This window comes from Pyxicephalus adspersus, chromosome 8 (genome assembly GCF_032062135.1).
Source record: "Pyxicephalus adspersus chromosome 8, UCB_Pads_2.0, whole genome shotgun sequence".
Lineage (NCBI taxonomy): Eukaryota > Metazoa > Chordata > Amphibia > Anura > Pyxicephalidae > Pyxicephalus > Pyxicephalus adspersus.
Genome location: NC_092865.1, coordinates 58,160,992 through 58,177,015, shown reverse-complemented (window position 1 = coordinate 58,177,015; position 16,024 = coordinate 58,160,992). Strand labels below are relative to the sequence as shown.

The window sequence follows — 16,024 nt, the reverse complement described above, 5'->3', positions numbered from 1 at the left end:
ACACAGAACGTCATGAAGCATACTGAGCCGAGGATGAAGCCGTACCTTTATTATTTTCTCCTCCACCATAATGTAATGCTCGCCATCTTCACTAACACCTCTGCGTCTTTTAACATCTTGACAGCTGTGCGGTAAATCACCTAAAACATAAAAGTAAAAAAAAAATTACATCTGTAATCATTTGTATTATATGATAATGAACGGTCTGAATGAATGATCAATGGGTTACCATAGGGGGCCGTTTGGTAAATTTTTACTGCAATAACTATGATGAGTTATAATACACAGAAGTGGTATGATTTTTCCCAAAAGCTCCACCACTTGTCATTAAAGCAGTCCTGAAGCTCCTGCCTAGTGACTTTGCCTAGGTTGAGATGGTGCCTCCAACTGCATGCAGGTGCAATCATTTCCTCAGTCTCCTTTCATCCAGTAACATTGTAGAAATTCAAATGTGAGAGGCTGCAATGGTTGCTGACCTGTGTCATCCAAGAGCTGGTATTGATTGGTGGAAGAATAATCAAAAAGCAGCAAGAAAGATGCAGACAGCACAGAACAACAGAATTAATTATTCAGAAGCATAGAGATCCTGGCACTACAGGTCCTCAGGTACAGCTTGTGCTCCAGCAAGGAGAACAATTAGCAGGTCATTAGTTCAAATCATGTGAGACTATCAGTGGCAGGAGAGCATTAGACAATCCCACTTCAGAGATATAAATCAAAGCATGGTGGATCAGAAGTTAGCGCTAGGTCCCAGGTTCCAATCTCAGCCAGGACACAATCTGCATGGAGTTTGCAGATTCTCCCAGTGTTTGTGTGGGTTTCCTCCCACATTTGAAAAACATGCAATTAGGTTAATTGGCTTTCGCCCAAATTGATCTTAGACTGTTATAAAACATATGACTGAGGCAGGGACATTGGATTGTGAGCTCCTTTAAGGGACAGCAAGTGATAGGACTATGGACTTTGTAAAGTGCTGCGTAATATGTTGGTGCCTTTAAAGCAGAACAATTGGTCATTAAAAAGCTGAGAAATATAAAGCAATATCATTATTTGTTTTGGCTACTCTTAGATTGGAACCTACGTACAGTCATGAGTATTGTAGCATGGCCTCTTCTCTTCCGGTTTTGAATCCATGGAGCACATACTGCTCGGGACGTCATCATTGGTTAGACATTGCACAGAACGCTGCATGACACCAGTTCCACAGGTAACAGAACACTGCAAATACAAACAGCACCAGTCTTTGTTACTGCCAGTTAGATAATCCTGCTACAATCTATATCATGTTTTTGGGTACCTAATATTCACACCTATATGAGTTCTTAGACATCCCATCCCAAAACCTTTGCAACTTTAATGCACATCACCCTCTGCAACTATAACAATACAATTCTGGGAAGGTTTTGCACAAGATTTTGGAGTATGTCTGTAGTACTTTGTTTCCTATCCTGTGTAGGGTTCTATAGTAAAGCTGGATGAGAAGACCTGACTCACAATCAGACAATCCAATTCATCCCAAAGGCATTCAGTAGGGTTGAAGTCAGGAATCTCAAGTTCCTCCACACCAAAATCATTAAACCCATCAACGGAGTTGGCTTTAAGCACAGGGGCACAGGCATTTTGGAACAACAAAGGGCTTTCCTCATACTATTGCCACAAGGTTGAAAGCATCCCATTATCAAAAATGTCTTTGCACAGTATGCCATAACGTTCATGGGACCCTTCAATGGAAACATCATTTTGGTTGCACTGTGTATTTTTGAGCACAAAACCCCATGGTCCCCTAACTATGCCTCAATATATCTCACTGTACTATGCCAACTGGTAGTAACTCTGGTTGCCTCCCCATGTTGTCATGTTAGTCTTGCTGGTCTTTCCAAAGATGTCCAAATATAATGCACATTGATAGGTCAACTGATGTATGTGCCCTTGAACTCTCCATCTATGATGCCTATGATACCTACCTTCCCCCAGTTGCCAACTCTCCATGAAGTTTGCACAGGGCATTCACCCAGAAAGCAACTTTGTACATTGGGTGGTTGGGTTCCCGGGCAGTTGGCCGAACTTTGGTAGCCATATTCATAATGGTCCTTTCCCGAATAAACTTCACTGCACGACACCAGCCTTTGCCGATAGCCCACCCCGCATGTCACTGAGCACTGAAAAATATAACACATTAGTCATCCATAAGCATAATATACAATTCAAAATGGTTCATGTTTGATATTTTATGCATTTTGGTGCATTGGCAGTTTATTCAACAAGTTTTATGCATGAACTGTCATGCTTTGCTTTGTTTTTCCTACCTCAGACCACTCTCCAGTAATCCAGATGTATTCACAGGACTGTACATTGCAAACCTCCACATCGGATGGCCGCTTGTCCTCACAGTGTAATGGTGGAACTTCCTTTTTCTGTTCATTGATGCAGTAGACCTTGCGGTAGCGGAATCCTTCATCACAAGTCTTGCTGCACTGTAAGTAGAAGGCACCCTGGTGAACCATACTGGATTTAATGACTGATAAAGCCTAAACACTCTTTTCTTACTATTTTAGGGCCACAAGCATGGCCAGCATGTTCAAGTCCTCCAGTGAAGATAGGCTATAAGATTATATTTCTATAGGTATATGTGTAAGAACTGATTGTATTGCTTCACACCAGCCAATCACCATCATCCCTGTGCTCTATAAGGAGTTTGATCTTGACAATAAAGAGGGGAAAGCAAATAAAAAAACTACTGCATAAAGTTCATGAACCTACAGCTATCTATATTGGCCTCAAAAATGTTCCAGTCTGGCAGAATCCCTATCTATTCTGATTCTTTAGCCATAAAATGTACCCATCTTGGGGATAATCTAATGGAACTTTTCGGGGAGGGGTAGATACTACCTGGAAGTGTTGACTCTTATGACAACGTAAGATCCCCCAACAGTCCAGGTATGCATAAATGTTCTCATTTCAATCCCCATTTGATGGCGCTGACTGTTCCCAGGGAAATCTTTGTCTATCCACAGGCAACCTTAGACTTCAGACAGTCCCTGGTTCACCACCATGGTGTAGCACAATAATAAACATCAATGCCAAAGGTCTAAGACAGAGTGCAGTGTTTCACTAACTTAAATATGGGGGAACCCCTTGAAATAACTTTCAGGTTTTGGGGAGCCCCTGCTACAATGACTATATTCACAGCTTGCAATACATAGGTATGATCGTTAGTAGGAAAAATGCCTCTTATATACCTGACCAGTGGAAGGAATGAGAATCACCTGAGAACCACAAATTGCTCATTGCTTAAGGAACCTTTTAAACTTTTGAGCAACCTTAGGGTTCCATGGAACTCTGATTGAGAAACACTGATCTATAATCTTGTCTATAGCAGCCAATCAGATACCAGATACAGGCAGTCCCTGAGTTAAGGACATCTGACATATGGAAGACTCCTGGATATGAACGGGGCTTCCCTACTTACTCTTGGGCAGTTTGCATGACTTGCAGAAGCAAACTTTTGTTTTTTTTTAATGACCAAGACAAACTCTGCAGTTATTTCTTTTTGCATATTAAAGCACAGCTTGCTCTGGAAGTTAATGAATGTCTACGCTCCATAAAGATTTTTTTTTGCTTTGTTTGTGATTAACTCACAGTGAGGATTTATACTGACACCATGATGCCTAATAATAGGTTGAGACAAACATCTGTCCTAATTACATTTATTAAAATTATGTACCTGTTCCGACTTACATACAAATTCAACTTAAGAACAAACCTACAGTCCCTATCTTGTATGTAAACAGGGACTACCTGTACTGTTTTCTACAGCAGGTTAAAGAAGACATAACAAGCCATACTATAGGTAACAGATTTTCTGCCGTCAGAACATTGTTCTTTTTTAGTCTGGAAATAATGTCTGACGGTGACAAGAGAATGTAGCGGAATGCTCCTACCTGCAGATACAAAGGTGGCCACTATGTGTCAGTGTTGCTCTTTTCAGGCACAGCCTAACAGGCGTAACGGATTGAGATTAACTGCATTAGTCACAATGAATTTCATATGTGCGGCTGTAAAGTGGATATAACTGCTTTACAGAGCCATTATCAATGCTTAGACCTTATTATATAACGGAAATTTCTTACCTTCCAAAATTTCATAGACAGGTTATATATTTCCTCCTGTTGCTTTCAATTAAGAGCAGAACATTCTATTCTAGGGCAATTGCAGGGCATAAAGCTAAAGTATTAAAGTGTACCTGTTACGTTGGTACCATTGTAGATAGGAGTTAGACAAAAAAAAGGCCATATTAGTTAATGTGTAAAAAATTTTTTTTTCCAAAACAATCTTTTGGTGCCGGATAATCTGATCTACATTCCTAAAACTGTGTGATGGATCCATTTTCCTTGTACCTTGGCTTGCTTGAAAAACTTAACAAAATTGCTTTTTTAAAAAAATGGGTACTCTTTTTTGGATGTGAAATACTATTTGAAGGAGATATAGGGGGTACCCAATGCATTGCCCCACGTGGCCACCCCATTAGACTGGCTTTGTCCTGATTCATTGTAACAAAGAAGCATGCAAGGTTAGGGAAGAGGGGGGCAAACTGTGCAACTGCACTGGGCCCCCACTTTTCCCAGCTTACAAAATAGCAGGAGATTTAGGCAGTTGGAATATTGTGCATCTTCATATTTGCCCAGGACCCCATTTTAAATCGTACCAATATGCAGTTCACATGTTTTTTTTTTTTTTGCTTTTTCAGCTACAAAGAATAATCTTTTATATATGTTTTACTAACTATTGTCACCAAGAAATCATGATAAGAAATCCAACATTTTTACACTAAACAAGAATTAAGGGGAAATGTTCCAATGGGGCCATTGTTCCATTGGCTATGGCTAGGAGGGGCATATTGAGATTTCCTGTTGCTGGATCTGGAAGTGAAGGAAAATATCCCTGAAAAGACACAAACATCTTATACTTCAATAACTCTGTAATCAATTTTGGGGTCATTAATTTGAACCTGCCGGCCGTGCTTGATTTGATTTTTTCAAAGCAATATTTTAAGCTAAGGCCCCCTAAACCAATTTTATAAAAGTGTGCCATGTCATATCTAGAATACCTAAAATCAGTGCTTTGTAACCTGGAAACTTTGAATGTGAGCAACCAATTGGGGATTGTGATTGTAACATTGCTGATCTCTCTTTCTGATATAATAGTCATCTGTCTGCCATACTGAATCTCCTCCTCCAATACTGACCCAGAAAAAGAGGACAGATTAGGACTTTTGACTTACCCAATCTATATAATTTAATATCATAGACTCAGAAAGTAATATAGCCAATAGGCGAACATTAAAAAAAGAATAAAAGCATTTTCTTAATTTTGTTTTTTAACAACTTATTTCTCCCAGTATAGTGATATATGATTTTTTACTGTGACTTGGATTTCACAATGCAAGATTTAAAATTTGCATGAATATACATATGCTGCACAAATAATTTAGTAAATAAAGGCTGCACCGGTTTTCTGTTTTATGAACAGTCTCCACCTTTCTTGTAATATTCCACGTAGTACACATATTTGGCCACTAGATGGCAAGCTCATTCTTCTGATTGCTAAAGGCAAAGCAAAGGACCAGAACAGATCCTTTGGGATCCCTAAGCTTTCTGAAACCTCATATATCATCAATGCAAGCTGGATTTAATGACAGGCAGCTAAATTGCAGCTAAAGGAAAAAAAAGCCTTTGGTGACAGACAACTCTCCATCTCCATATATTCCCTGAACAGTTAAGTGAATGCTTATGGTCTCCAAGAGAGAAAGTATAGGAAAAATCCTATACCCATAAAAATGCCTAAATCCCAGGTATACAGAATGCAGAGCATTACAGGAATAGATATGTTTTCCATAAGACCAGTGATTTTTATTCTGGTTAAAAAAAAAAAAAAACATCAATCAGGCCTAAGGTCCCAGACTCCCAGGGGCCCCATGGGGATGCTAAAAAAAAGTTCTGCACTTCTGTGCTATTTATAGTCAGATTTTAGGCTTTTCATTTGGAAGGCCCATCAAACAAATGTAGTACATTCTGTATTTGTAAAAAGAAAAGCAATGTACAGCTGTGTAAGATTTAATTTCTTTTCTAACTACAAGCTCACACAACCCCCATACTCACCAGGGTGCCCTACAAAGTTTAAGTGCAGGCTCAGGATCAGCTTAATTCCAATGCCCACTCAGAAAGCCGTTCAGGAGAGCTGAGGAGAGAGGGGACACTGGAATTAGTGCACTTCTCCTGGGCCGTTGGCTTAACAGCAATCAAGAGGTTCCATTCTGATAAAAGTCCATGTACACAACAGCCTAATTGCAGGATATAAAAGACCTAATTCAGTTCAGCTTTGTATTCCAATAAATGTATTTTTGACGCAAGGAGTACTTCGTACAACAGAGCTAGGACTGGCAGAGAGAGGAGCAGCACAAAGAGCCAATCAGTGTGTTGCAATATACATGTGCTCACTATGAGCATGCTGATAGGAAGAGAGAGCAGAAGGACAGATGATTTGAGCTCATCGGTCCAATGATTTTCCTATTACTGCCGGTAACTAAGTAAGAGATCCAGGATCAAGTCATATGGGACTTTTTTTGGATTGCAGGGTTGGGAATCCAATTTTTCAACAATGTTTCAAAGAATTGGATAACAGAACAGAAATGGCCTACACACTGCTGATTTGCCCCTGCCCATCAGGAAGAAAGAGGGAAAGCAGTAGCACAGGACACAGACTTCTGTGCAAGGTGTTTTCTATTGACATCAATGTAGCTATTGTTTCCCTCTATTCTCTGGGTATTATTGCTCTCCTCTATCCCCTGCTGGGCATTTTAGTTCTTCCCAACTCCTTGCTGGGCACTGTTGTTCCCCCACCTTCCTCTGGGTATTACGGTTACCCTTTCTTGTTAAGCAAGGGAACTTCCCAACCCTCTGAGGACGCTATTGCTCTCCCCAACCCTCCAGTGGTCATTACTGTTCCTTTTCAACCCAAACTGGGCACAATTGTGTCCCTATCTCCCACTGGCTCTATAACCAGGCACTTACGTTTGTCAGTCTCCATCAACCCCCCCATGCACTGTTGTTACTCTCACTGTTTGCTCCGCACTAATGACCCCCTGCTGAACACCAAAGCCCTCAATTCTCCAAACATCAATATTGTGCCCTTACCCCCAGGTAGCCTCAGTGCCCCCATCAGGCTCTCACTGGTGCATCATTTATGTCCACTGACGCCATTGCACTTTTTTTCCAAGGAACTCCCGTCATGGCACTTTTCCCCGCTGATCACAGCCTTTTGTTCCCTACAACTGACAACGGGGTATCATCCCCACTTTCCCCGATGACCAGCAATGTAAGGAGCCCTATGATACATGGGCACAGCCGCACCTTGTACATTGCATTGCCCTGACTGCTACACATATAGAACAATACATAGACCTGACCCTAGCTCGTCTGTAATCCACATGGGGTGATTTACTAAAGGAATCTAGGCTGCTCATATTCCAAGGTGAATTATCCCATCCAAAGGAACTTTCACTTATCTTGGTGAATGCGGTGATAGTTCACTTTGCAAAGAAGACTCATCATGTGCAAGGAAATCTGTCCTTCTCCTAATTTACCAAGCTCAGTGAATGATTCCTTGCAGGAGGATAATTCACTTTGCTATGTGAACAGCCGATATTCTTTTAGTAAATCAACCCCGCTCCATAAAAGGATCTTCACAAATGACTAGAATGTTACCAAGTACAGGAGTAGGTTCTGGAAAATACCAATAAAAGTGGAGTTTTCCTGTAACATCCAACATGTGCTGACATCTGGGAAATGTCACACATGCACACGTTTTGGGATTTACAGTATTAAACAGTAACTTTAGCTTTTTGGAAAGAAACTTAAAGCTTATCTAAAGCCATAACTTTTTTCATTTTAGATTAGTAAGGGGATAATAAAAACCACTGTTATGTGAAATGTCCTTCCATGTCCTGTCTAATAGACGGAACAGGAAGTAAAAGATTATTTCAGAGTTCAAAGCTATTTTACATCATAGAATTGTGGTAGTGCAAGGCAGAGATGGGAGGGGGAGGATGAGTGAGCAGCACCCCACTGTGCTCTCCTCCATTCTTAATCGGTCAATCATCAATCCTCTAGGGTGGATTGATGAACGACGTTGGGGGACTACTGGGCACAAATCTGAAATCTATACTTTAAAAGTAACTGATCTGCAGAGAAATCTGAGGGCCACTATCACTGATTTGTTTTTGAAGTTACATACAGCAAGATTTTAGTTTTCCATGATTACTTGGTGAGTGACTGACCCAGAACAAGTCTATTTAGAAGCTCGTTCCAGGTCAATGACTTGCTAAGTAGTGAAGAAAGGATAGGGATGATAGTCTCAGATCAACAGGCAAATCTTTCATTTCAGCTCTGACAGATAAGTGAATCACCAGGCTGTGTGAGCACCTGCAGCTGTGATGGATGTGACTGATGGATGAACATGTCGTGATATTGAGCGGATCTCCCCCGGCTCCTACACTGTACACAAGGACTTCCTAGCAGCTGTTACACACACTGGAAATGCATTGTAATCATTTGATTGTACCTAATAGGGAAGCCATTGTGTTATTTTTGGGGTGTGGAGTATTGGAAAGGAAGGGGGTATCATGTCACGGAGGTGACACTTGTTAGGAAGGTGGGAAAAGGTGTCATGGTGTTTGTACTTGTTATAGATGGAGGGGGGGGGGAGTGGTGTGGTGTGATGTTGGATGCTCTTGTTATTGGGGGATGCCATGGCTGAAATTTTCTGGGGTGAGGATGGTCTTTACTTAAAGCAGGTAAGGCGTCATGGTGTCCACACTTGTTATGGGTGGGGGAGGACTCACTCACTAAAGGCCTCACTTGGTATTGAAGAGGAAAAATGGTTTGGTGTCATGGTGGCTGCTCTTGTGGTGTCATGGCTGCACTTTTTTGGGATAAGGGTTGTCACGATGGCTGTACTTGCTATTTAACTTTTGGCTGCAATGATGACCATGGTGGGGACGTAGGTAGAGGGCCCCAGCAAACTTTTGCTGAGAAACCTTATGATTTGTAGGTATGCCCCTGTTTTTTTATATAGGAATTATTCTTGAGATGGCCAAAGAGCCATTAGTATTCATATTTAGGATCTGGGCAAGGCAAAGGTAGAAGTTGCCTGGAGGAAAGTGAAGCTTGTGGTTTCTTTTTGTTCGGTTTTGGAAGGGTTTTCAGAATAGTATTTTTGCATCAAATTACTCCACCGGTAGCATGGGAAGTAAGTATGAATTTCCTTCTGTACAGGAAAATATTTTGGTGTCTTTTTAGGGATACTTTTGGTGCATGCAAAGTAATGTGCACATGTAACATTTACAGGTATGTATATTTGTCCTCACAGAGATCACAGTACTCCCTTTAACAATGACTGCCACTGAGCTGAGGGTGACGAGGCATCTTCCAGGGTCAGCATCTACTTGGACTTAGGGTATGTTCCATCTGCGGTGGGGTTGTGGTGAAGTTACTGCTTCCCCACCCGTGAACGGCTTTGTCAGCCCAAAGAAAATTTATGAGTGGCAGTGAGTGGTCCAGTATCATCCTCTGCTGCCCGCTGCAAAATCAGCAAATGTTGGTTCTTTATAAACCAGCACAGCACTTCTGGCAAGGTGCCAGCAGGTGTGAGCCACATGGGAGTGCTTGTTCCCAATGTATAGTAGTTTAGAAGTCAGTGATCTTTATATTTGGTGATTTGAGTTCTCCATGCTGCCTGTGGCTATACACACTGTACGGGTCAATCAGCATCAAATGAGGTCTAAAAATTTACATTAAATGTAAATGTTGCAGTAAGTAACATTGATCTAAGCATTGATCTATACACTTGTAATGGCATTTCTTGTGGGTGTTTTGCATACATTGGCCAATCTGTACACCTAAGGGTGTCACATTAATATACAACAGTGCACAATCTCAGAAAAGGGCAGCATGAAGTTCCAATATCCAAGCCAATGTGTCTTCTTATGGATAAATGGCATTGATTGGGAAGCATGTTTTTCTAGGAGAGTTAACATCTTGCAGAAAACATTTGAGTGTTTCTGTCCAACTTTGTGCATCCCAGTGCCTCCAGTTCCATCTCCATATTACGATAATAAAACCGTCCAGCAAGAAGATCAGGAACACCACATCAACACAGGAATTCTCCCAAATAGAATTCCCAAGAAATGTTAGCAAGGTCAGGTGCTTCAAATGTTTAAATCTATATCCAATCATTAAAATCTAATAAGTTCCAAATGGTTAGACCCCATTTACTTGGGCCTTTCCAGTCTGATACAATAATGTGCTCATGTCATGTTGCTCATTAACATGCATTGCATGAGCAAAGTGCCGCAATGGACCTGAACTAATAATATATTTGCAGCACGCACTACAACACTGGGCATTATGGTGCTGCATTGCAGGTAAAACAGAAGTACGTTCCTTTAGGGTGCCATTCAGTATGAATACTGTGTTGCCCTATTGCAGTAACAAAATGCTCATGTTACATGAAACTGGCTCCAAAGTTGTTGCCAATCATTTCAAATCTGTTCCTTCTATTTAAATAATATTACACAGAAACCCAGCTTGTTCAGACACTTTGGGTTACAACTGTCTCCCCTACTGTGGTCCTACTTTGTTACCCTGTCATATGTGTCCATGGTGGAGACAGCAAGCAGTGGTGGTGACACAAAGCAACTGATCATTATATAAAATGCTTGTCTTCCCATTGAGGTTTAGATCTATTTTAATTAATTAAATTATTTTACTTTTATCTCCAATGAAAAGCAACATTTCAATAATAAATGCTGAGATGCTCCCCCAGCAGGGAGACCCCCTTCCTAATGCTTGGCATACATTATGCGATTTTCTCTTGATGTCAATTATTATTATGATCAATAAATGAATTTGCTTTGCTTTTGATCACACATATTCAATATACCATCCACTGTCCAATAATTGATCTGAATTGAGAAGTACCGAAGACCAACCCCCTTGACTGATCAATATTTAGTGGAAATCCTACTTATACATCAATAAAAGCAATTTGATCATCTTTATCTTGATTGCAAAACATTACATGTGTGTGCATTAGTGTGTGTCCTGCCTCCCTGATATATTTGGGAGTTCTGAACCATCTATTAACTTATTTTATAATTTATTTGTATGTAAGAAAAAATTTACCTTTTTGGTTTTTGATCATTTTCATTGCAAATATTGCCTAGCATACGGATAATGTTACATAGTACCTACCCACCTTTGTATGTTCCGACCCCCATATTTTATTCTCAATAATATATTTTAAATCAAGCAAGGAGAATGGGACCCCCATAACAGATGTGCAGGGAAACCCAGCACAGAGACCTCACCAAGAGACCCCAAGAGATAGAAGACACATGGCTGAATTTCCAGCATCAATCAAAAGCTGAAATCCCAGTGTGCAGCCCCATTGTTTTACTACTTTAGATCTGGATTTCAAATAATAAAAAAATATATTTCAGTTTTATAAAACTTTACAACACAAATGCACTCAATTCGCTTTGAAATCCCTCAAAAACCGGTGTGTCCTTTTTTGGCACACCAGGCTTAAAAAGAAAAAAAAAAAAAAAAGCCTTCATCAGTCATCTGATTTGTATCAGCAGCAGACTGGATCCCTGCGGAGTGTAAACTTTGGCAACCGGACAAAAATGCACGGACGCACTCAAGCCTGCAGCTTACACCTCACAGGAGAAACGTGATCCCAACCGACGTCAGGATGAGCATCTTGTGCGTTTTGAATATTGCTGGAGCGGCCCACCCCCTGGATCTTCTACTTACGTCTTGCCAGTCTTCTGCTTTCCAAGTGTAAACTGGACAATCCGCCGCTTGGCAAGGCTGCTCCGACACGGGTCTCGTAGACTGATTACACTCCGAATCTCTGGACGGTTTCTGAGTACCGACTTGGCAGTGGACGGCTCTCTGCTGCACGCCTCTTCCACATGTTACTGAGCACTAGGAACAAGAAGAATGCCTGTAAGTTATTATTGCCTTTTTGTTATAAAGCGATAAGCCGCATTTAAATTGGAATCTGTTATAGCGTGTATAATGACCTATTGGCAGGTGTTTCATTAATGTTCTCTGAAAGTTACAACTGATGCATGAAAACATGTAATGCTAGCCTAACTCATGATGGATCCTAATTTATACTCTCAGTTATGCAGGCGATTTTCATTTGTTCAGTCGCCTAATCGCAGCCCTGGCTTTTAAAAACAAAGGATGCTTGCCATGGCCAAAGATACACAAATCAGGACAGGCGGAGACAGGTCCACCTGCTGCTGCTTAAATCGTGCGACCTGCTGCGTTAACAAATGAAAACTCATGTGCAGCAAAAGCGAAAGGGAGCTCTAGATTGTAAGCTCCTTTGAGACAAGGTTTCCTTTGATTTAAATAAGGAAAGGAAGATTTGCTAATTGGCAATACATGATGGAATTTTATAAATTGATGTATATATTTTAATTTGCTTGTTAACCCTTACATGGACTGAACACCATCACTGCTTATATCAGTTGCATTGCTTGCTTATAAAAGACAAATTTATATAAAGGACACAATAACATGAAATCTAAAGAAATACACAATAAAAATGGTCCAATTTGCTACAATAGAAAAACAAATCTTTTCTGGGTCCAAGAGACAACCAGATTCTCCTTAAATCAAGAATCCAAGCAATCTATTTCATTGACTAGAAGTAAAGATGTATTTGTACAAGGTGTTCCTTTTTCACCCTAATGATGAATATATTCAGTTTAGTTATTATTTCTTAATAGATGAGATCCTCTGATGCCTCTTCTTAATGTAGCCGCCCTTCTCTGCACTTTTTCCCTTGTCACCATATACTTTTAGTAAACTGTATGAATATAGGCAATAGAATATTTCAATACATGCAGATCTGACACCCTGAGCATGGAGGTAATGAGAAATAATTCTATGCTATATCATTGAATTGTTGAAGTTACCATTACTTCTATTTTATATGATACAGTGAGGTGTATGCACTATGATGTGGGTCCCCTTTTCATGGATAATACATGATTTGTTTGATTGGATGCATCTTCCAACACAATGGGAAACATTATTATAAATTGTTCACATGATATAATGAGGCATATGGCTCATTGGCTACTATTATCATTATTATTATTGATAAACTATATACATATATACACAGCGCCAACATATAATGCAGCGCTGTACATTTACTATGGCTTCCCTATTGTGGAAAGTGGAACTTTTCTTGTTCATTAACTCTATTGGGCAATTAAGGCATTTCCCTTAGCTTATTTGAAATTTTCTTCCCAATATCACTACAGGAATATCTTGCAACAATTTTAAACCAAGTCTGTAGACACATGATCAACACAGTTCCAATAGAATAAGTATGAATCTCCCAGGTAGCCTCAGAGGTGTAAACTGAGTGGGCAGCAGGGGCAACTGCCTATGGAATGGGGGGGAATTATATCAATGTATGCCTGGTGTGCACATTATACTAGATTGGAGATATATAAGTGCCTGGGCAGTGTTACCCTGTCTCATGCTAATGGACAAAAGCAGCAATGATGACACACATGTGCACAGTCTGCACATGTCACTAGCAAGCAGGTTCAGGCTAGTGCTAAGGGCAAGTGAATATAGATAGGAAGTGGCTGAAAAAGGCTTAAAAGAATAAAATGCAAATCACCAGGATGCAAAAAGAAAAAAAGTTTGAAAAATTGAAAACCTGTTTTTATTTCAATTGTTAAATGATACATGATGAATGTAAGGGGCTAGATTTGACCAGAGTTAAATTTCTGGCACTTAGAGACAATTTTGTGAACATTTCCAGAACAAGCTGTTTTACGGAAAGGGGAGGAGGATTGAGAGGTGCACTGCTGCATCCTCCCCTAAAGCAGCAGTCCCCAACCTGGTCCATGGCACTGGCAGGGGAGAGAAGGGGGGTCAGAAGAAGGACCCCACTTGGGGGGGAGCGCACTGGCCAGAGCCGCGGAACATGTCTTGCATATGCATCGCTGGCTCAGGGCGGTGGGCAGGTTGTGTCCTTATATACAACACACCCAATCTCCCATCGCAGGCTCAGACCTGTGATAGTAGAGTGGGTGGGTTCTGACATCATGATGTCAGTTTGAGTGACACGTGGCTCCCCGCGCATGCGCAGTGAGGAGTCTGTAAATTTAGTGGTCCGTGACGTCCAAAAGGTTGGGGACCAATGCGCTAAAGGACGTCAAGGCACCATTGTAGACCCTCTGGATATTTTCCCAAGATAATCACAACTGTTCTTCTTGGGTGACAACTCTCTAGCACTCATTCCAAGGACAAAGACCTCTACAGGTAGAAGAATTATCGATAATGTATTCCATAATTCAGTTCACATTCTGCATAAAGCACTTTGCACTTCTTCCATCGGTACGGGATTTAGTTTTTAGTGCACTGCTAGCTGATGGCTAAAGCAATTCCACCCGACACAAATCATATGTTTTACCATAATACACAACTTCTTCATAAACAAAAATTGTATCAAACATGATTACCATTGTACCGATAGCTAACATTTCCATAATATGAGTAAAAGTTATTCATGGGACAGAATGGCATATTCACACATTTCTGTGTTATGCAGAATTGTTTGTTCTGAGGTACCAACAGCAGTGCTGAGTAATTGTAAGACTTAGTTTAGCATACACTAAAGTATAAGGGTTTTTATTTGTCTAGATTTATACAATGACCTTGTAACTTTTTGATATTTAATAGATCAAGCTATTATACTTTTACCCAACGTATAAGGTTGCAGATCTATAGGCAGTGGTCACTCCGCAGAGGTCTGATACATCACATCCTGAGTCTGAGCTAGAGCTCTCCAATCAGAAGCATGAGCTTTGGCTTTTTCTAGTTTTGACTAAGCAAGAGGCATGTCTGAGCTCTGCACAGAGATCACATGCTGTTATGGTATAGGCTTTTTATATAACACATTGGAAGATTTTGCACACATTGGGCTTTAAAGAACAATTGTACCTTTCAAAGCCACTCCTCAAACTCACCTCCCACTTCTCCCAAACACGCAACCCCAGATTTTGTTCTACCCCAGCAGCAGAACCAAATTCTGCCATTATTTTTTTGAATTTGGATGGAGCCACCCCAAAATACCGGAGCCTATTCTGGTACAGCCAAGAAAAACACAGTTTATCGTTATGGGGCAAAAATAGGGAGGTGCAGTGTGCCACAGCATGAGGGCCCTGGATCCTCCTCAGCCAACAGAGGGCCCCATGGGGCACCAAGTCAGTTCAGCATGGAAGAGGGGGCCCATGTCAGTTCTGCACAGGTTCTGCAACATGCTGGTGGTCCTGCCCTTGCATCTCATTTCTTCTGCCTTCCTAAAGTGGACCTGTCATCAGATTTCATGCTAAGTAATTTGTAAGCCAAACACTTCCAGGTGTTTATATACCCCTTAAGGGTCACACTACACCCCCCAGCTTTAGGATAGTGCCATCTTTATATTAGGCATCATCTAGGGTCTTGTGGACTGAGATGCCAGGTTGGAGATGGCACCATCAAATCAAAACTGGTGTCTGTGCAGTCCTTAGCTGTGTTCACACACATTTGGCACAAATCCATCTCTCACCTAATGACAATGCTACAATATTACAGTCTGATCACTGGGAGTGCTGAGGAAATTCTAACTTCTGCTTGAGAGACTAATGACATCATCTCAGCCGAGGCAAAGATAGATCCTTTTAGAAATAATTCTGTTGCTTTGTATTGTCAGAAATATTATTATGCAAAGTTTTAAAATTTCAGAAAGAATATTTTAATATTATAAAATGACCTGTAAATCCAACCAGCAATGTGTGACCCCTCCCGAAATATATGAATCTATCTTGGGGCTCATTTCCCGGTCAGATGGGCAGCCTGGTGGCTCCAAACATTCAGCACACAGG

The 16,024-nt window shown here is 40.8% G+C and overlaps 1 protein-coding gene across 1 annotated transcript in view; it reads right to left on the bottom strand.

Annotated features, from left to right (window-relative positions):
* ADAMTS9 (ADAM metallopeptidase with thrombospondin type 1 motif 9) overlaps positions 1 to 16,024 on the bottom strand; it is a 146,410-nt gene that overhangs the window by 10,778 nt on the left and 119,608 nt on the right. The window contains exons 29-33 of the mRNA XM_072421214.1: positions 11,874 to 12,047; positions 2,307 to 2,474; positions 1,965 to 2,159; positions 1,086 to 1,218; positions 46 to 140 (exon numbers count right to left, since the gene is read on the bottom strand). Coding sequence (XP_072277315.1) covers positions 46 to 140; positions 1,086 to 1,218; positions 1,965 to 2,159; positions 2,307 to 2,474; positions 11,874 to 12,047 — 765 coding nt within the window. The remainder of the gene's footprint in view (positions 1 to 45; positions 141 to 1,085; positions 1,219 to 1,964; positions 2,160 to 2,306; positions 2,475 to 11,873; positions 12,048 to 16,024) is intronic.